The 21566-nt window shown below is 32.6% G+C and overlaps 3 protein-coding genes across 3 annotated transcripts in view; 2 read left to right on the top strand and 1 right to left on the bottom strand.

The window, feature by feature from the left end:
• Window positions 1-12818, top strand: part of LOC147391784 (DNA-directed RNA polymerases IV and V subunit 4-like) — a 39719-nt gene extending 26901 nt beyond the window's left edge. Inside the window, exon 10 of the mRNA XM_086459752.1 lies at window positions 12618-12818. The gene's annotated coding sequence lies outside the window, so the exon portion shown is untranslated. The remainder of the gene's footprint in view (window positions 1-12617) is intronic.
• LOC147391785 (uncharacterized) lies at window positions 7941-9161 on the top strand. Its single transcript, XM_086459105.1, has 2 exons — window positions 7941-8185; window positions 8853-9161. Exons 1-2 carry the CDS (start codon window positions 7961-7963, stop codon window positions 9159-9161), a joined length of 534 nt encoding a protein of 177 aa, XP_086315231.1. The 5' UTR covers window positions 7941-7960.
• Window positions 12819-15640: 2822 nt separating the features above from the next.
• LOC147391783 (cyanidin 3-O-galactoside 2''-O-xylosyltransferase FGGT1-like) lies at window positions 15641-17503 on the bottom strand. Its single transcript, XM_086460037.1, has one exon. It carries the CDS (start codon window positions 17243-17245, stop codon window positions 15866-15868), a length of 1380 nt encoding a protein of 459 aa, XP_086316163.1. The 5' UTR covers window positions 17246-17503; the 3' UTR covers window positions 15641-15865.
• Window positions 17504-21566: the final 4063 nt, after the last annotated feature.

The following is a 21566-nucleotide window of genomic DNA, read 5'->3' as shown; positions in this document are numbered from 1 at the left end:
TTTTGGGGAGGCTATGGAGGCTTCTTTACCTACTTTTCCTAGGGTTTTTTCTTTGATCCGAAAATAGGGTGTGGAGGCTCCTATTTATAAAGTTTTTTAGAAGCATTAGGGTTTGATTAGGGTTTCTTTTAGGGTTTCAATTAGGGTTTTGACTTAGTCTTTAGGGTTTTAGGGTTTTGACTTTAGTCTTATGAGATTGACTTGATTAGTTTAGATTAGGGTTTTGATTTAGGGTTTTGACCTTAGTCTTATGAGATTGACTCGATTAGTTTAGATTAGGGTTTTGATTTAGGGTTTTGACCTTAGTCTTATGAGATTGACTCGATTAGTTTAGATTAGGGTTTTGATTTAGGATTTTGACTTTAGTCTTATGAGATTGACTTTAATACTTGACTCTAGTCTTACTTAATTGACTTTAATTTTGACTTTAGTCTTATTTGATTGACTTTAATATCTTGACCTTAGTCTTGCTTGATTGACTTTAAATTTTTGGAGAACCCCCCTCTATTATATCTTTAATTCTTTGGACCCCTAAATGGAGGGGTCTTTAAAGAAATATCTTGCGAACCCTCAACAATTTTGCTTGAAAACCTGATTGATAAATTTTTTGGTTTAAATTTTAATAATTAATTTCATTAATGTTTCACTTTACATTATTTAATGATTTATTTATTAATTTCGAAAATTTTAATTATTAAAATTGTGAAATTACCATTTTGCCCTCGGAGAGGATTTTTTACGTTTTAAGTCGTTTTTCAATGTTCCAGGATGTTTTGAAATCAGTTTTTCGTAAGGAATTCAATGGGAATGTTGGTTTTTGTCTTTTTTGAAATTTTTTGTGTGAAATGGTCGTGAATTTTATGAGGGGTATTTTCGTAATTTTGTCAAATTTTGTGAAAATTGGCAAAATGATTTATTTGGTTTCGATTTGTCGTTTTATGTATTTGAACAGATTTTTCTAAGCGTAATGTAGGCTCTAAGGTTGTTTTGATGTTAGGGGTATTTTGGTAATTTGATCATTTTTAGTGATTTTTATCGTGAAACTTCTTTTTTGGCTTGCAGGATGATGATTTCTATGTTTCTGGGGTAGTATTTTCCTAGCGTAGCGTGGTTTCTAAGTTTTGTCAGTTCGAGATACCACATCCGAATTTCTGAAACATATCTGGTAACAAAATAAAGCATTGGAATAGACATCCATCATTGGGAACCTTTGCGATCGGGTTGACGACTTGATTAATCAGGCGGATACAAAAATGGGGTGTCTACAGGTAGGGTTGTTCCCACATTAAAGAATGGGACGATGACTGTAATGGACTCTTTATTGAGAATATGCACCGATTAATCCCCTAGAAAAGAATATGGACCATTTAAGTCCCAGGTTATAAAACATTCTCTTATTAAGAATCGTTTGAAGATTTTTTAAAGAAAAATACTTGAAATACCCTTTTAACAACTTTATAAAGTTGTTTTTATCTAAATTCTAAAAATATACCCGGTCAAATAAAAACTTTACCAATTTATTTGGTTATTAATATTTTTTTGCAAATAAAAAATAAGTATTTTTATTTATTAAAATCTATTTATAAATTCAATATAATTTTATTTGACTTATTTAAGTAAACTTGCTAATTTTTTAGTTGAATCAATTCGATGAACATTCAAGTTGGGTTTTAAAATAATGTTTTAATTATTTAAAATTATTTATATTTTTAATAAATCTAATATTCATAGATCAAATTAGTTTGATGATGATGATAATCATACTCATTTCCCTTATCATCATCATCTATGTAAGTCAAAAAATCACTAGTTTTGGGAAGAGAAAGCAAGGATTTTTTTTAATGTTTATTAATTTAGATCTTTTTTTATTGTTATATAGGAGATGACCAAAGTCAAGGGGCATGTCAATAAATTTAAAACATAGGATTACTTCCAATATTCTCAAATAAACATGTTTCTTTAAACTTCAAAATTCATTGAAAGGGTAATTACGACATTTTCACTTCAAAAATCTTTTTTAGGCTAATATTTGATAAAATAAGTATTAAAGAGTCCATATTTGTTAGGTAGGAACTTTTTAGTACATATTTCCAAAAAATAGTTCTTTGGGGTAATTGTCCCTTAAATTTATTAAAAAATATAAATAATTTTAAATAATTAAAACATTATTTTAAAACTCGACTTGAATGTTCATCGAATTGATTCAATTAAAAAATTAGCAAGTCTGTTTAAGATGAATGTAATGATAATTGTGTCCTTAATTTCTAATATTAATAAAGTTAATTATTTTGTTTATGTGCTTGGGTCTTTTAATGTGTGTCATGATAGATTAGGTCATGTGAATTTTAATGCCTTGCATATATTAATAAATTTATATTTATTGCATAAATTTCATATTGACCTAAATCATAAGTTTGAAGCATGTGTGGAGACTAAATTGACTAAAATAACCTTTCATTTCGTTGAAAGGAGCACTAAACTTTTAGAGTTAACTCATAATGATATATATGATTTAAAATTTGTACAAATCAGAGGTGGTGAAAAATATTTTGTTACCTTTGTTGATGATTGCACAAGATATTGTTATGTGTATTTGCTAAAGAGTAAAAACGAAGCCTTAGAAATGTTTAAGCATTATAACAATGAAGTTGAGAATTAACTTAGCAAAAAGATAAATGTAATAAGAAGCAATAGAAGTGGTAAATACGAAATACTTGTTGGTGAGTTCTGTATAGAACAAGGTACTATTCACCAAACTATCGTTCCTTATTCACCTCAATATAATGGTGTTGTTAAACACAAAAATCGGACCTTAAAGGAAATGATGAATGTCATGTTGATAAGTTATAATTTACCTCAAAATTTGTGGGGAAAACAAATTTTTTCGCAAATCACATTCTTAACAAAAATCCTCAAAAGAAAAAAGACCAAACTCCATATGAGTTATGGAAATGATGAAGATCATCATATAAATATTTAAAAGTGTGGGGGTGTTTAGTTAAAGTAATGGTCATACCATTCAAAATGTTAAGATACAACAAAAAGTCCTTAATTGTTTATTCATTGGTTATGCGTATAATAGTAGTGCATATCGATTCCTTGTGCACAAATCTGACGTTTCTAATATTCATGTTAATACCATTATTGAGTTAAAGAATGCTTCAATTTTTAGGACATGTTACCTTATAAAAGAACTCATGGTACTGCAAATAGTAGTTCTCAAGAGAATATTGATAAAAATCTATAGAAAATGAGGATGAACCTAGACGTAGTAAGAGAGTTAAAGTAATTAAGTCATTTGGACCTGATTTTTTTACTTATTTGTTAGAAAATGAGCTTCAAAATTATAAGGAAGCAATGACAACTCCTGAAACTCCATTTTGAAAAGAGGTTATTAATAGTGAAGTTGAATTCATTTGATAAAATAACACATAGGAGCTAGTGAATCTTCCACCGGATAATAAAGCTACAAATGGATATTCAAAAGAAAATTAAAACTTGATGGAACAATTGATAAGTTTAAGGCTAGATTAGTAGTAAATGGCTTTAAAAAAAGAAGACATGAACTTCTTTGATACATTCATAATTACCAGGATAACATCCATTAAAATGTTAACAGTAATTGCTGCATTGCATGAGCTTAAAATTCATCAAATGGACGTTAAAAAAACTTTCTTAAATGGTAAATAAAAAGAAGAAGCATATATGAAACAACCCAAAGGATTTATCATTCTTAGATAAGAAAAGAAAGTGTGTAGACTTATTAAGTCTTTTTTTGGATTGAAGTAAGCACCAAAGCAATGACATATAAAATTTGACAATGAAATGTTGTCAACTGGCTTCAAGACCAATGAATGCCATAAATGTGTATATGCCAAGAGCACACAAGATGGTTATGCAGTTGTGTATCTCTATGTGGATGATATGTTTATTATAGGTAGCAATATTGACATCATTAAAACTATAAAAAAATACTTACTAAAAATTTTGATATAAAAGATTTAGGTGTTGTATATGTTATATTAAAAATAAAGATTTTTAAAACATCTGATAAATTAATATTATCTCAATCACACTATATTGAAAAAATACTATAAAAATTTAATAAATATGGAGATAGTCTAGTAAAAACACTTGTAGATATAAATTTACATCTAGCTAAAAATACTGGTCAAATTATATGTCAGATAGAATATGCTCGTATCATAGGCAGTTTTATATATGTCATGAACTGCACACATCTTGACATAACATACTCAGTTAATAAACTTAGTAGATTTACAAGTAATTCAGGAAAAGATCATTGGACGACAATAATTAAGATTTTTAGATATCTAAGATACACTTTAAATTGTGGGTTGCACTTTACAAGATATCAAATTTTACTTGAAGGGTATAATAATGCTAATTGGATATTAGACACTAAGGATTTCAAGTCCACTAGTGGATATGTATTTGGAGGTCCAGCCATATTATGAAAATTAAAAAAAAAACATGTATCGTTAGATCCATTGTGGAATCTGAATTTATAGTTTAAGATAAAGTTGGAAAAGAAGTTGAATGGCTTCATAATTTCTTAGAAGATATTCCATGTTGATCAAAACTCGTGCCAACAATATGTATACATTGTGATAGTCAATCAACAATTGGAAATGTACAAAATAACATATATAACGATAAATCTCGACATATTTGTCGAAGACACAATACCGTAAATCAATTACTCTCAAATGAAATAATTTTCATAGATTATATTAAATCGAATGACAACCTTGCAGATTCATTTACTAAAGGTTTGTCGAGAGATAAAATTAACTGCTCATTAAGGGAAATGAGATTAAAGCTTATACTTAAAAAGTCTTCATAGTGGCAACCCAACCTAGTTGACTGGAGATCCCAAGACCTAGGTTCTAAATGGATAACCAAACTGTGTATGATTCAATAATAATACTGGGAAGAAAAGTACTTCCAATCATTCATATGGTGAAACAGTGTTACCTAGAACATGTATTAGAATAAACTATGCTTTTAACGATTACTATAATTTGAAAGTTTAAATAATGTATGGTAGGATATTCTTAATAGGAAATTACATATATGAGTGTCAAAGGGGGGTTACTTCTATTAGAATTTTAGAGGTTAAAATCATCTAGAACACTTATGAAACCAGGAATTGTTCAGTGCTAAAATGAACACAACCGTGAAAATTAATTATATCCAAAAAAGAATTGTGTGAATTCTATTATCTAGGTTTAAAGTCACAAGCTACCTATTTCGATGCAATTATTTTTCAATCATACTCTCTCAAGTGTCTACATTTTCATTTGCATTTTTTTTTCCAGTTAATTTTCATTCATGTGGAGATTGTTGGAATAATGAATGATAAATTAGAGTTTGGGTTCATACCAATAGTTACATGGGTAATTACAAAATCTGTTCAAAATAGTCATGTAGACAGAAAATTGTTAAGAGTTGCAATACATTTTCCAAGAGTTATATATCTCTTAAAAAATATGTATTAAATGTACATTTTCCAAGAGTTATGTACATCTTCAAAGAGGTATATTAAATGTTAGTAGGTGTAGTACCCTTTCCAACAGTCATATCCCTCCATGAATAGGTGTTTAATTCCATGTTTATTCTATTTATAGTCAATCATTCATTGCGTTTTTATAGAATTTTTCTTGATTATTCCTCATATTAGTTTCATAAAAAAAAAAAAGAGTGCAAATCCTAGTTATTTGCTTGTTGTTCTGGTTTGAAGTGCTACTATCACAAGAAGGAGATCGTTATATCTTGATAGACAGTCGCCAAAGATCATGAGCACCAGTGTGGGGCAAATATTATCTTAAGGACATAGAATTAAATTTTAGTTTCGGTTTCATTCATTTTTTTTGTCTATTTTTTCGTATACATCACTGAAAGTGTTATTGAATTTTATTTTAATTCAGGTTCTATTAGGTATTGTTTACTTTTTTTTTTTTCAATAGAGTAAGTATACTGTAATATTTAATAAGAATAACAAAAGACAAGGGAATAGTAGGCTTTTTTGAGAGAGCCGTCAACCACGTGTTACACGAATTGGCTAAGCTCAAATCTATCTAGTAAAATCACCCAAACAGAGTTATAGCTCCACATGGTAAGCTGTTTCTTTCATCATTTCAGTTTTTGACAAGAATTTTGTCTCTAGCACTTGAATTTTGATTATGGGAAATAATTTTATTTACATTGGTTTCTATTCCTAATCAATGAGGGTCACAATATTTTGGCTACTAGAGAATGTTGTTATACTATTTTTGTAAATAAAGTAATGAAGGATCTCTATGGTACATTTGGCAAGCATATTGAGGGTGGTCTCGAACTGTTCTGGTCATGTTCTTGTGCAAAAATTAGCCCGATCATCTCAACCCTTTGTAGGTTTTTTTTTTTTGTTTTTGTTTTTGTTTTTGTTTGGGGTGGGGGGGTATAGGTAGGGCTGTCAACGGATAGGTATCCGATCGGATACTACTATATCCGAATTCGAATCCGAAAAAAAAATAGTAATATTCGAATTCGAATCCGATCGGATATCACTACCCACTATTCGAATTCGCATCCGAAAAAATTATCGGATATCCGAAAATATTCGATTCGAATTTAAATAATAAAAAAATCTTTGATTTTTTACAGTTAATTTACAGGTAAAATAAGAGTTAAATAAAATAAAAAAATTACCTGAAAAATAAGATTTTTTCTGGCAAAAGAACACCCAATTCATCGCTCATCGTATCAATGCATCCTTTAAAGTTATACCATTGATGATCTTGTTTGGAAAATGCTTGGTATACTGAAGTGAAAGTATACAATTACAGACGGCAAGCTCACAAATCTTCTTTCCTCGCAAACTTTCTTCCCTTTAATATCTACCATTGGTCTTGAATTTCAAGCTTATAGTTTCTAATTCTAGTTGAATTGAAGCCCAGGCGCGCCATGGAAATCATTTACAGAGTATTTGCACAGTTGTTTGAGTTGAGAGAGGGAGAGGGGAAGAAAAGTTATCGACCTTGTCTCGTCTTACAGAGAAAAAAAAAGAAACAAAAAGAGATGTCTCGTATTTATGAGAGAGAGAGAGAGAGAGAGAGAGAGAAAAAAAAGGATATATCTTGTCTTTATTTAAGAGAGAGTGTGTGTAAGTGAGTTGTCTTTGTCTCGTCTTTATGAGTGAGACAGAGTGAGTGTAAAGAGAGAGAGAGAGAGGGATTATTTATATATATATATAGGGTCAGGTTCAAACGACAACCATTTCAAAACACATATAGACAACGCGTTTTGTCTTATATGGGCAAAAATGTTTGGAATGGGCTGATTTTTTGGGAGGATGATCTCTGTGGTGAGGAGATCATCCTTGCCAAAAATCAGCTCATTATGAAACTTCTAGACCGTCCAATTTTTGTTGAAAAATTATAGACCGTCCAATTTTTGTAAATCAATTTTGATGGGGTTACAAGTTTTGGAATGGGATGATGTTTTGCCAGGATGATCCCCTCATCACAGAGATCATCCTCACAAAAAATCAGCCCATTCCAAACATTTTTGCCCATATAAGACAAACACGTTGTCTATATGTGTGTCGCAATGTGTGTTGACAGGCCTAGGTATAGGGGAGGTTTTCAATAGGATGAACCTGATTGTTGCATAATTAATAGGCTCTTTGGTAGACTCTCTCTCTCTCTCTCTCTCATATATATATATATATATATATATATATATATATATATATATATATATATATGGGAGGCGTTCGGAGGCATCAGTTTCGTCAGCCATTTTAACAAAAGTTACCCGACCGTTGGATATAATTAAATCGGACGGTCGAGATTGCTTATTACGTTTAAATGATAACTTATAAGTTTTTACTGCGCCATCCCTCATCTTTTGACTTATTAGTGTCACCTCCCTGACTAAAAAACAGCAGAGAGTGATGGAAGGGCCTGATCAAGATGGGTCTGAGAATGGTGATTCGAAGAGGGAAGGGTGGGGACATTGGATGAAGGGTCAGCTCTCTCGGACTCCTTCCGTTTCTTCTAACGCTTATAAACGGTCCGATCTGAGGCTCCTGCTTGGTGTCATGGGTGCTCCTCTCGCACCGGTGCACGTTAGCACCTCTGATCCTCTCCCTCACCTTAGTATCAAAGACACACCCATTGTGAGTCCCCCTTTCTTCCTTTCTCAGTTTCCAAATTTCATCAGTTTTTGACATTTATTTTACCACATTTTCTCGCTCAAAGAAGCTCTCGAGGCTGTTTTTCCACTTTTCCGCGTAAATGGCAATCCAAACAAGTCTTCATTTTCAGAAGCTTTTGTTTTCTTGAGAGTTTTTTCTTTGGTAAAACAATATTTTTTTTGTGCGTTTGGGTAGGTTTGAGTTTCAGAGAAAATGGATTTGTCTATCTTTTTCTTTCTTTTATTTTGTGTGTGTTTTTAGTTTTGGTTTTCTGTAGAGGAATGCTTATTTTGGGTTTTGTTTTAATTTTGTGAATGTTCACATGGAAGCACTGTTCTTTAATTCTTCCCCCAAATTTCTTTAATTCTAAGATGGGTCGTGAGATTGTTGCTATTTCTAGGGAAGCATGTAAATGAGTATCTCTGTGTTGCCTTTATTTGGAGAGCAGAACAAGAAAGTTCTTAAATTTGCATCTTAATGAGATGTTGATGGTTAGAGGAATTGGTGTTGATGGCTAAAAATTGTTTTGTTAGAGTAATGTTAGAGGGCAGAGAGAGAATCATTCTCTGTTTTGAGATTCTTCATTCTCCTTTGATTTACTAAAACCCTGTAAATTAACTCCGTTTTCACTGTGTGGTTACTGTTGCAGGAAACTTCGTCCGCTCAGTATATATTGCAGCAATACACAGCTGCTTCAGGAGGTGTAAAGCTGCAGAACTCCATTCGCAATGCCTATGTCATGGGAAAGGTGAAGATGCTAGCTGCTGAGATCGAGACAGCCACAAAAGTCATGAGAACCCGGAACGCCTCTAGAGCTGCTGAAACGGGTGGGTTCGTTCTATGGAAGATGTCTCCAGACATGTGGTACGTGGAGCTTGCAGGAGCCATTCGTGTTCGTGTTCGTGCTTCGTCGATGGAGTTGCAACGAGAGAGAGGAGGGTTTAACGAGAGAGAGTGAGAGTGAGGAGGTTCGAGGGTTTCGGCGTCGCGAGAGAGAGAGAGAGAGAGGTTTTCGTCGAGGAGTTGCAGCGAGAGAGAGGAGGGTTGTTCGAGACTTTTAGAGAGAACAGATGAGATAGAACAGAGGAGGGTTGTTCGAGACTTTTAGAGAGAACAGACGAGTTCTCTCTGCTGTTTTTCACTCAGGGAGGGGACACTAATAAGTCAAAAGATGAGGGATGGCGCAGTAAAAACCTATAAGTTATCATTTAAACGTAATAAGCACTCTCTGCTGTTTTTTAGTCAGGGAGGTGACACTAATAAGTCAAAAGATGAGGGATGGCGCAGTAAAAACTTATAAGTTATCATTTAAACGTAATAAGCAATCTCGACCGTCCGATTTAATTATATCCAACGGTCGGGTAACTTTTGTTAAAATGGCTGACGAAACTGATGCCTCCGAACGCCTCCCTATATATATATATATATATATATATATAGGGAGCGGATCATGGGACATATGTAAAAACAATGGTTTTTCAAAATATGAGTTAGAGGTTTTGGATTGAGGTGATATTTTGTGAGGATGATCTCGATGATGAGAAGAACATCCTCACAAAAAATCAGCTCAATCTGAAACTTCTAAGTCCATCAAAAGTGGCTTACAAATTATTGGTAAAAAATCGACGGTCCACATTCTAAATCACTTTTGATGGGGTTAGAAGTTTCAGATTGGACTGATGTTTTTTTAGGATGATCTTCTCATCATAGAGATCATCCTAAAAAAATCGGCTTAATTCAAAACTTCTAACCTATATTTTGTAAATTTATTATTATTACATTGTTTTTACACATGTCCTATGATCCGTCTCCATATATATATATATATATATATGGGGGTGGTTCAAGGGCCATACGAGAAAACATATGAAAAAACTTTCGTTTTTCAAAATAAGAGTTAGAGGTTTTGGATTGAGCTGATTTTTTGCAAGGATGGTCACTATGATGAAAAGATCATCCTCACAAAAAATCAGCTCAATCAGAAACTTCTAAATCCATCAAAAGTGATTTACAAATTAGTGATAAAAATTGGTAAAAAATCGACGGTCCACATTCTAAATCACTTTTAATGGGGTTAGAAGTTTCAGATTGGGTTGATTTTTTTTTTTTTTTGGATGATCTTCCCATCATAGAGATCATCCTCACAAAAAATCAGCTCAATCCAAAATTTCTAACTCATATTTTAAATTTTTTTGAAAAACGAAAGTTTTTACATATGTTTTCTCATATGGCCCTTGATTGTTTTTAATAAAATTTTAAAATATAGGTTAGAAATTTTGGATTGAGCTGATTTTTTGTGAGGATGATCTCTATGATGGGAAGATCATCCAAAAAAAAATAAAATCGGCCCAATCTGAAACTTCTAACCCCATTAAAAGTGATTTAGAATGTGGACCGTCGATTTTTTACCAATTTTTATCACTAATTTGTAAATCACTTTTGATGGATTTAGAAGTTTCTGATTGAGCTGATTTTTGTGAGGATGATCTTTTCATTAGTGACCATTCTTGCAAAAAATCAGCTCAATCCAAAACCTCTAACTCTTATTTTGAAAAACGAAAGTTTTTCATATGTCTTCTCATATGGCCCTTGAACCGCCCCAATATATATATATATATAAAACACAACTAAGTTGGAACAGTTGTATGTGATACAAACGTCCAATCATTTACAGTTTTGTGGGTTAGACCTCCCATCAATCATTTATTTCCTTTATTCTTTACCTACTATATTTTCTTTTCTACCCCTTTAATCCATTTTATTATTTTTCATCTTTTACTCTTTTAATCTTAATTTTTTAATAATTTCTCTTAAACTCTATTTTTTCCACTTTTACCCCTTTAACGTGAAAGAAGATGCCTTCTAACTTTACTATATTTTCACTTTTGCCCCTTTAATTCAATTTATTATTTTTCATCTCTTATCTCTTTAATCTTAATTTTTTTTAATAATACCTTTCCATCAAGTTATAGTTTCTTGGGACTGACTTTATTTTATTTGTTCTTCACCTTCTCTAATTATATTATATTTCATTTTTTACCCACTTTATTGTTTTTCATTTTTGACACTTTTAATCTCAATTTTTTTTTTATAATAATAATACCTCTATAACTTTATTTTTTTCGCTTTTACCCCTTAACCCGAGAGATGATAGCTGTGTTATAAGCATGGGTGAACTCTAATATATATATATGGTCAGGATCTCTTGACTCCTAAGAATGACTCATGAAAAAAAACACATGATCCCAACTTTTTAAATGCAAAATCCAATGGATAAGATCTATCCTTGGGATAAGTATCTTTGAGATTTGTATTATCAAAATACTCATAGATCTCAACTATTGGATTTTGCATTTAAAAGGTTGGGATTACGTTTTTTTCATGAGTCATTCTTAGGAGTCAATAGATCCCAATCCTATATATATATATATATGGATGGCGTTATTACGACCACCATTACGACCCCCTTTGCGACACACCATTTTGTCTTACATGGGCAAAAATGTTTGGAATGGGCTGATTTTTTGTGAGGATGATCTCTGTGATGAGGGGATCATCCTGGCAAAAAAATCATCCCATTCCAAAACTTCTAACCCCATCAAAATTGATTTACAAAAATTGGACGGTCTAAAATTTTTTAACTTGTAAACATAGGGCTAGAAGTTTCATAATGAGCTGATTTTTGGCAAGGATGATCTCCACACCATAGAGACCATCCTCACAAAAAATCAGCCCATTCCAAACATTTTCGTCCATATAAGACAAAATGGTGTGTCGCAAAGGGGTCGTAATAACCCAACCCTATATATATATATATATAGGGTTCCGCTCGGCATCAACTATTTGGCCAACACATTTTTTCCTACATGGTTTAGAAGTTTCAGAATGAGATCATCTTCATAAAAAATCAGCCCATTCTAAAACTTCTAAACTATGTAGGAAAAAATGTGTTGGCCAATGAGGAGATCTTTGCAAAAAGTCAGCCCATCCTGAAACTTCTAACCCCATGTTTATGAGTTGAAAAATCGTGAACCATCCATTTTTCGTAAACCACTTTTGATGGGGTTAGAAGTTTCAGAATAAGCTGATTTTTGGTGATGATGATCTCCTCGTCACGCAGATCATCTTCACCAGAAATCAGCCCATTCCAAAACTTCTAACCCATGTAGGACAAATAGTTGGCACCCGAACGGCTCCCATATATATATATATATATATATAAAGGGCTGATTTTTGGCCATGGTAATGTTGATCAATTGGTTAAGTCAAATCGATTGTGAACTTGTGTTTAGTGGTAACCTTGGAATCTTAATTTTTTTTTTCGTATTAAGTATCACTGATTAACTGCATTTATTATTATTCACTTTATTAACAAAATTATTTACAAAAATTTCTGTTGATGCTGGACCATCAGTTGCAAGAAAAAGGACTGATCTATGGAGCATTGATGGGGTTCTGATCTGTAGTGGTTTTTTGGTGGGTATTTTGGTTTATATTTACTTTTAATTGGCTAAACTGGGGGTTGTAATTTTTTTCTGCATATACATCATCCATTAGGTAACTTCTTGAGATACTTTGGCTGTACTTAAAATCTTCAATTACTTTCACCATGAAAGCAATTATTAGAAAGCCACCTTTCCTTTGCAGTTCAAATTTCATTTTATACCAATTGTAGTCTTTATTACATTGTTAACATGAGGTTAGAAGTTTCTGGATGGGCTGATTTTTGTGAGGATGATCTAATCAGCATAGAGATCATTCTCACAAAAAGTCAGTCCATTCTGAGCTTCTTACTCATGTAAGACAAAACACTTTGACTATAATTTTGACTTTTGAACACTACCCCTTATATATATATGGTAGGGATCAAGGGACATATGAAAAAACAATGTAACATTAATAAATTTTCAAAATATGGGTTAGAAGTTTTGGATTGAGCTGATTTTTTATTGGGATGATCTTTATGATGGGAAGATCATCCGAAAAAAAAAATAATTAGTCCAATCTGAAACTTCTAACCCCATTAAAAGTGATTTAGAATGTGGATCATTGATTTTTTGCCAATAATTTGTAAATCACTTTTGATGGATTTAGAAGTTTCAGATTGAGCTGATTTTTTGTGAGGATGATCTTCTCATCATAGTCATCATACTCGCAAAAAATTAACTCAATCAAAAACCTCTAACCCATATTTTGAAAAACCATTGTTTTTTACATATGTCCCTTGAATCGCCCCCAAATATATATATATATATATATATATATATATATATATATATATATATATATATATATATATATATAGGGTTATTAAGACCCCCTATGCAACACACCATTTTGTCTTATATGGGCAAAAATGTTTGGAATGGGCTGATTTTTTGTGAGGATGATCTCTATGGTGAGGAGATCATCCTTGCCAAAAATCAGCTCATTATGAAATTTCTAGCCTCATGTTTTTTAGTTGAAAAATTTTAGACCGTCCAATTTTTGTAAATCAATTTTGATGGGGTTAGAAGTTTTGGAATGAGATGATTTTTTGCCAGGATGATCCCCTCATCACAGAGATCATCCTCAAAAAAAAAAAATCAGCCCATTCCAAACATTTTTGCCCATATAAGACAAAATGGTGTGTCGCAAAGGGGGTCGTAATAACGCCATTCTATATATATATATATATATATATATATATATATATATATATATATATAGAACAGCGTTCCTAAGACTCATATTGGGACTCACATTGCGACACACCGTTTTGTCTTATATGGGCAAAAATATTTGGAATGGGCTGATTTTTTGTGAGGATGATCTCTATGGTGAGGAGATCATCTTTGCCAAAAATCAGCTCATTCTGAAACTTCTAGACTGTCCAATTTTTGTTGAAAAATTTTAGACCGTCCAATTTTTGTAAATCAATTTTGATGGGGTTAGAAGTTTTGGAATGGGATGATTTTTTGCCAGGATGATCCCCTCATCACAGAGATCATCCTCAAAAAAAATCAGCTCATTCCAAACATTTTTGCCCATATAAGACAAAACGGTGTGTAGCAATGTGAGTCCCAATATGAGTCTTAGGAACGTGACCCATATATATATATATATATATATATATATAGGAGCGGTTTAGCAACGCTAAAGTTTGCCAAAATTTTTTCAAAACATGGGTTAGAAGTTTTGGAATAACTGATTTTTGTGAGGATGATCTCTATGATGAGATCATCCTCACCGAAAATCAGCCTATTCCAAAACTTCTAATCCCATCAAAAGTGATTTACAAAAATTTGACGGTCCACGATTATTTAATTTGTAAATTAGGGTTAGAAATTTCAAAATGAGCTGATTTTTGGAAATGATGATCTCTTCATCGTAAAGATCATCCTCACAAAAAATCAACTCGTTCCAAAGCTTCTAACCCATGTTTTGAAAAAGGTTTGGCAAACTTTAGGGCCGTTGAACCGCTCCCCATATATATATATGTGTGTGTGTGTGTGGCTACTGGGCACGTAAATTTCAAATTAAAATTCAACGGTGAAAGATAACTCTTTTTTTTTTATTTAAAATTCATAGAATTTTGTCATCTACAATACTGTGGTATTGGATCATGGAGTCACTTTTTGCTTACAGACTCCTTGGTGCTTGCTATTTCAAGCATACAAGGGTAGTTTTATAACTAATAGGGATACTTTTATAAATTAGGAATGCAATTCGATACACATAGGTACTTTTGATTGGTGGATCCTAGATTTTCTTTTAATGCCACAAGGTGATCTAATGAGTCTTTTTTTGCTCGCAGAATTGTTGCTCACATACTCGTCAGTGTTTACCACGTTAAGCATACAATGGTAATTTTGTAAATTAGGAAATCCATTCAATACACGTGGGTATACGTGATTGGTGGATCTTAGATTTATGAGTAATTTAAATATTTTTCGTAATGTAATGAGGAAATTTCGTTTTTTCACTATGGGCGGTAAAGAGAGTTCTCCTCTTATTGCTTATGACATCAGTGTTACATGTCACAATGGTGTTGCGCTGCGAGCAAACAATCACTCGGATTAAAATGAAAATGATGAGGTGACACAGGATATGTACTGCGATTTGTCACAATTCTGATGTGGGATGTGCACATAATTGAAAATGTGTTCCCACGCAATACGAGGAAAGATCATCTATGGTTATGTACACATCTCCACGTCAGAATTGTGAGAATTGCAGTAAATCCTGTGTCACCCCAGCACGACTCGGGTTAAAATTACCCTAACAAAGTTTGACAGAATAACTCAAAAACTCACTTACGTGGCATGTGCAAGAATCATAGATTTTTTCTCCTCGGGATACACAACTGCACAGATTTACGGGGATGTACAGCTGTGGATCCCAAGGGAAAAATCTAGCCACGTCAGTGAGTTTTCTAGTTATTCTATTAGAGTCGAGTTAGAAAATCATTACACAAGTTTATTTTGAATAAATTGAAAAACAAACATTTCCTTGACTAAAAGATAAACAAACAATTGAACGATGACACTCACAATTTGGAAAATCATAGATGTTCCAAAATAGAATTATTACACGACGATGGACTTGGACGATGGATTGGAACCCATATATATAATAATGGGACTTGGACGATGTAGCACTGAAACACACACACACACACAATTAGCTTGAGCAGAGATCTTGCAAGTTCTTGATAAAACTATCAATGTATGAAGATTCAAAGCCGTCACTTAACAAAATCCCCCTCAACTTAGCATGATTAGCTCTCACTTCTCTGCCTACTTGGCTTTCTTCATCCATCACCAACTTAATTGCTTTGCACACACTCTCCCTTGTAAACAACCCATCCTCTTCTCCCTTCTCAACCTCCACTCCAACCTTGAGATCCCCACTCAGTAGCCTTGCTTGAAGAATTTGATCCCCTGAATTTGGCAACAACACCAGTTGGCATTCATTCGTCAAGGCCTCAGATATGGATCCTGCCCCACAATGGGTTACAAAACATCCCACTGATGGGTGCGCTAGTATCAATTGCTGCTGCATCCATTCACTGGTGATCACACCTCTTCCTTCCACCCTATTTTCGAACCCCTTTGGCAACGCGTCTTTAATATTATCAACTCCTTGTGGTGGTTTTAAAGCCATCAAGAATGGCAAACCCATTAACTCAAAACCAAGTAACAATTCCTCAAACTGATCCTTGTTCATCGCACATTCACTCCCAAATGAACAATACACTACAGAACCTGCCTTGTGTTTACCAAGCCACTTATCCCACTGTTGTTCCAACGGGGTTGTTAGTGGGTCCGAAAAGACAGGCCCAGATAAAAACATTGGCTTGCAATATTGGGTTTTGAGGTAATCATAGAAAGGTCCATCGATCTCTCGGCATGCTCTGAATGAAATTCCAGTGCATTCTGAAAAGGATATCATGTGACGCTTCTCGTATGAGATCCCATCACCAAAGTCTTCTCCACCATCACAACCAATCAAGCTACGGACTTCATGGAGTCGGAACTTGACAGTGGAAGGTGGAAAGCCTTTAGGTTGTTGCATGAGTTGGACCTCTAATGGATGATTTTCCTCATTTTGTCCGCGAGCAGGGACTAGTAAATAAGCAAGATATGCCACGCCGGGGATGTAATAATAAACAGACTTGATGCCAAGTCGGTTTGTTAAAGTAGGAATCCAGTAGGCGACATCAAAGAACACTAAATCAGGCTTTAGATCACGCAAATAAGCTTCGATATCGTTCTGGGTGCGGTCCATGGCTTTAGCGAGGAGGGAAATCATATAGGATGGAATATCTTTGGTGGTCTCTGCACCTTGTACAAGTCCATCGACATGAGGGATCACAACTGGGATAAACTGGATGAGATCCGGGTGTAGGTTGAAAGGTTCTATTTTGGATTGGGTTTTACATGGTATAAAGAAGGAGATTCGATGACCCCTTTGAGCCAGTTTCACGGCTAGACGAAAGAAAGCAGTAATATGGCCCATCGCCAACCATGGGTACATAGCTACATGAAGTATTCCAGACATTGTTGATAGCTGAGTCGACTGGTTCTAGTAAATAATTAACAACTCTCCTCTCCTCTCCTGTCCTCAGACAAGGTAATGGAAAGATTACATATATATGTGATCCTGTATTTAGAGGGGTTAGGTAGGGTTGTTCGCACACATTAAGGAATGGACCACTGACTGTAAGGGACTCTTCATGGGTACATAGCTACATGAAGTATTCCAGACATAGTTGATAGCTGAGTCGACTGGTTCTAGTAAATAATTAACGACTCTCCTCTCCTCAGACAAGGTTATGGAAAGATTACATATATATATATATATGTGATCCCACACATTAAGGAATGGGCCAACGACTGAAAGGGACTCTTCGTGGACCATTTAAATCCCCACCTGATAAACATTCACCAATAAAGAATCTTTTGAAGATTTTTTTAAGAAAAAAAAAATACTTGAAGTACATTTTGAACAATTTATAAATTAAGTTCTTTAAACTAAATTATAAAAATATACCCGACAAAATAAAAAACTTTACCAATTTATGTGGTTGTTAATGTTTTATTAATTTAGATCTTTTTATTTATTTATTATTATATAAGAGATGATCATAGTTTAAGGGCATGTCATTAAATTTAAAATATAAGATTACTTCCGATATTCTCAAATAAATGTGTTTCTTTAAGATTCAAAATTTGTTGGGGTTTAAAGAAACGTGTTTACCTTATCATAAGGTGGGATTTGTCTCTACCCTTGGTCTTATCTTATGTTGACAATAATATTTAATTCATTGACAAATTTATAATTTTTATAAACTCGATCGATATTATAAAATAATGTATAACTCATTTTAAATCTTCAACAAGTCAATGTGATGATTGACATACATACTCTCCTTAGACAAGGCAATGGGACAAGGACTCGAAGGGGCTTTTATGGACCATTTAAGTCCCACGTGATGTATATTCACCAATTAAGAATCTTTTGAAGATTTTTTTTTCTAAGTCCCACGTGATGAACATTCACCAATTAAGAATCTTTTGAAGATTTTTTTAAGAAAAAAAAAATACTTGAAATACCTTTTGAACAATTTTATAAATTAAGTTGTTTAATCTAAATTATAAAAATATACCCGATCAAATAAAAAACTTTATCAATTTATTTGATTGTTAATGTTTTATTAATTTAGATCTTTTTTTTATTTATTATTATATAAGAGATGACCATAGTTTAGGGACATGTCATTAAATTTAAAACATAAGATTACTCCCAATATTCTCAAATAAACATGTTTCTTTAAAACTCAAAATTCATTGAGGTTTAAAGAAACATGTTTACCTAATCATAAGGTGGGATTTGTCTCTACCCTTGTTGTTCTTATCTTATGTTGACAAAAATATTTAATTCATTGACAAATTTATTATTTTTATAAACTCAATCGATATTATAAAATAATGTATAATTCATTTTAAATCTTCAACAAGTCAATGTGATGATTGACATACATACTTACCATCTTGCCTAATTGCCTACAAGATTGTCACATGTTTCCTCAATCAAATTGGTCTTGGACGAGTTCTAAAACTGTGGTGTAAATCTTGTTACTACATATTTTCATATAGAGTTGTGCTGGAGTGACCTCAAGATTGGACCTCATACCGCACATGTTGACATGAAAGTGGATAGGAACCATAGATGCTTTTTCAGTCATGTCCTGAGATAGGTTGAAGGTATCATATTAACCCACTTAATTGTATAAAAGCATATGTTCATCAATTGTGTGTTGGACGGGTAAAAATACAAAACTAATCATGAAGAAATTCTACTCCTCGAAATTATCTCAATCGGAGTAGGAGTAGATCTAGCACAAGATAATTTAGTAAGAATAGGGACAGGATATTAATTCATGAGAGATATATTTAACTACCTCTACAGGACGGTCTGTCTTCTTATATGGGATGTCAATTTAAAAACGTAACTGGTTGTAAGAATCTCAAAAATGGACAATCATGGAGCCTCGAGATTCTGAAAAATTCGTGAAAGAGGCATAAGAAAATTACCTAATTAGATTTTAAAGTAGGTCCATTAATATAAGAAAGAAAAAAAAAAAGAGGAGAGACTTAACTATTTAAAATATTATTTTACTGAAGATTTATTCTTCTTTAAACATCAGATACTCTTTGATAGATATTCACATTAGTACTTGACGACTAACTACAAAATTCTTAAAAAATGTAAATTGGTCCAGCCAAATTAAGCCAAGGTCCATCCAATATATGATCATATTTTTTATATATTCATTGGTTTGGTTCTTAAAACATTGTACTAAGATAAATCATTCAACTTTTTATTAATATTTTGAAAATGATCGAGGAGTAGTGTAGATTAATGAAAAAACAAACGTGTAAACTCAACCATTAAAATATGAAATTAGGGATGGTTGAGATAAATATATCATGTATCTTTAAGAAAAATCTTGACTGTAGCTCTATTTTCCTGAAGTGCCCTGTAGCGCTCTTAGACGATTATGAAAGTGTCACATCACCGACAAACTTACATGTCACCGTTGAAAAGTGTTTGAAAATTGTAGACAGTAAAAGAAGAGCTACAAGGTGCTACATGAAAATATGGCTACAGAGTATCCGATCCCAAAAGAGGGAATTATGAAAATATCAATACTAAATAGAAAAAAAAGAGTCTTTTGAAACTAACTTCCTTCGACACTACACTCAACACTGTACTGATGTGGCAGTGAACAAAGAATAATAGATTTTCTTTTTCATGACCACCACCATCACATCATCACAGTGTTGATTCCAGTGCCCAAGGAAGTCATTTCAGCATTTTTCAAAAAAATAAATTGGCAAAGTAACAAATTATAAGAGAGAGATTAAGCCATAAAAACACCAATAATAATTGAGAAAATAACATCTTGGAAAGGTAACAAAGTGTAACTTTTGGCTAAAAAGGTTCTAGACTAAGGTGTTGTTTGTTAAACTGAAAAAAATAAGTGTTGAATAGCATTAAGCGCTGAAACTTATAAGCGCTGAATTTAAGTGCTGAATAAGTTGTTTGTTTAGATGTTGAATCATGTTTGTTACACATTGCTGAAACTGATAAATTGTCTTTGTTACCCTTGCAATCATATTATACATTTTTTGCATGTTTCAAATGCCTATTTCTTATCAAACACAATAAAATATATTATTTTTTTATAAAATTAAAATACAATTTATTTTTAAATAATAAATAATACTCAAATATTTAATTTATAAATAATAATTTCTATTTATAAAAGCCCACAAATTTCAAATTAAAAATAATAATGTCATAAAAGTCACCAAAATTTGAAATCAACATTAAAAGAATTTAATTTTGGATGAATATTTTTCGATAGAAATAAAAGATGTGTAATTATAAAAGCACCTTATGAATTAATAAAGGCAACCCACACCATAGCCAATTTTTTTTTTTATATGGATTAAAGTTTTTGGAATGAGCAAATTTTTAGTGAGGATGGTCTATATGGTCTAGAAATCATCATCACCAAAAATTAGTCTATTTTGAAATTTCTAACTCGTCAAAGATAGTTTTCAAAAAAAAAAAAAAAAAGGAAGATTTACGATTCTTGAACTTGTTTTGATAGGGTTAGAAGTTTTAGGATGTGCTGATTTTTGGTGAGGATGATCTCCTCATTGTAGAGATCATCCTCATCAAAAATCAACTTATTCCAAAACTTTAACCCATATAAGACAAAATAATTTAGCTATGGTTTGGGTTTATTAATTTGTGGGATGCTTATATACTTATAAGGAGATCATCCTCACCAAAAATCAACTCATTTAAAAAATTTTAACCCATATAAGACAAAATAATTTAGCCATGGTGTGGGTTTATTAATTTGTGGGGTGCTTATATACTTATCCATGGGATATAAAAGGTAATATCCTTTTAAGAATAAGGGCATACTTGTCCATGCTCAAAAAAATGAAGGGCATACTTGTCCGTGTTGAAAAAAACGAAGTGTTTATCGCTTCAGCACTTTTTTTCAGCATCAAAATAGTGCTGAATTTTTTTCACTTATTTTCAGCCATAAGCACTGAAAATATAGAGTAAACAAACGTGCTATTTTGACAAAAAATGTTGAATTTAATTTTTTTCAGCAATAAGTACTGAAAAATAGCGCAAACAAACACTACCTAAGCTACATGAAGTATTCGAGACATTAATTGTTGATAGTTGCGTCGACTGGTTCTAGTCAATAATTAACAACTCTCCTCTCCTCACACAAGGTAATGGAAAGATTCTATATAGGGGCAAAGCCAGGATTTTCTTGTAGTGGGGC

This window comes from Akebia trifoliata, chromosome 11 (assembly GCF_017979445.1).
Source record: "Akebia trifoliata isolate Shusen 1 chromosome 11, ASM1797944v1, whole genome shotgun sequence".
Lineage (NCBI taxonomy): Eukaryota > Viridiplantae > Streptophyta > Magnoliopsida > Ranunculales > Lardizabalaceae > Akebia > Akebia trifoliata.
The sequence above is the reverse complement of the archived record's forward strand: the minus strand, read 5'-3'. Positions and strand labels throughout refer to the sequence as shown.

Coding starts and splice junctions, on each gene's coding strand:
- LOC147391785 (XM_086459105.1), top strand. CDS start 7,961: ATGGAAGGGCCTGATCAAGATGGGTCTGAGAATGGTGATTCGAAGAGG. Junction 8,186..8,852: donor GTATCAAAGACACACCCATT/GTGAGTCCCCCT, acceptor TTACTGTTGCAG/GAAACTTCGTCCGCTCAGTA.
- LOC147391783 (XM_086460037.1), bottom strand. CDS start 17,245: ATGTCTGGAATACTTCATGTAGCTATGTACCCATGGTTGGCGATGGGC.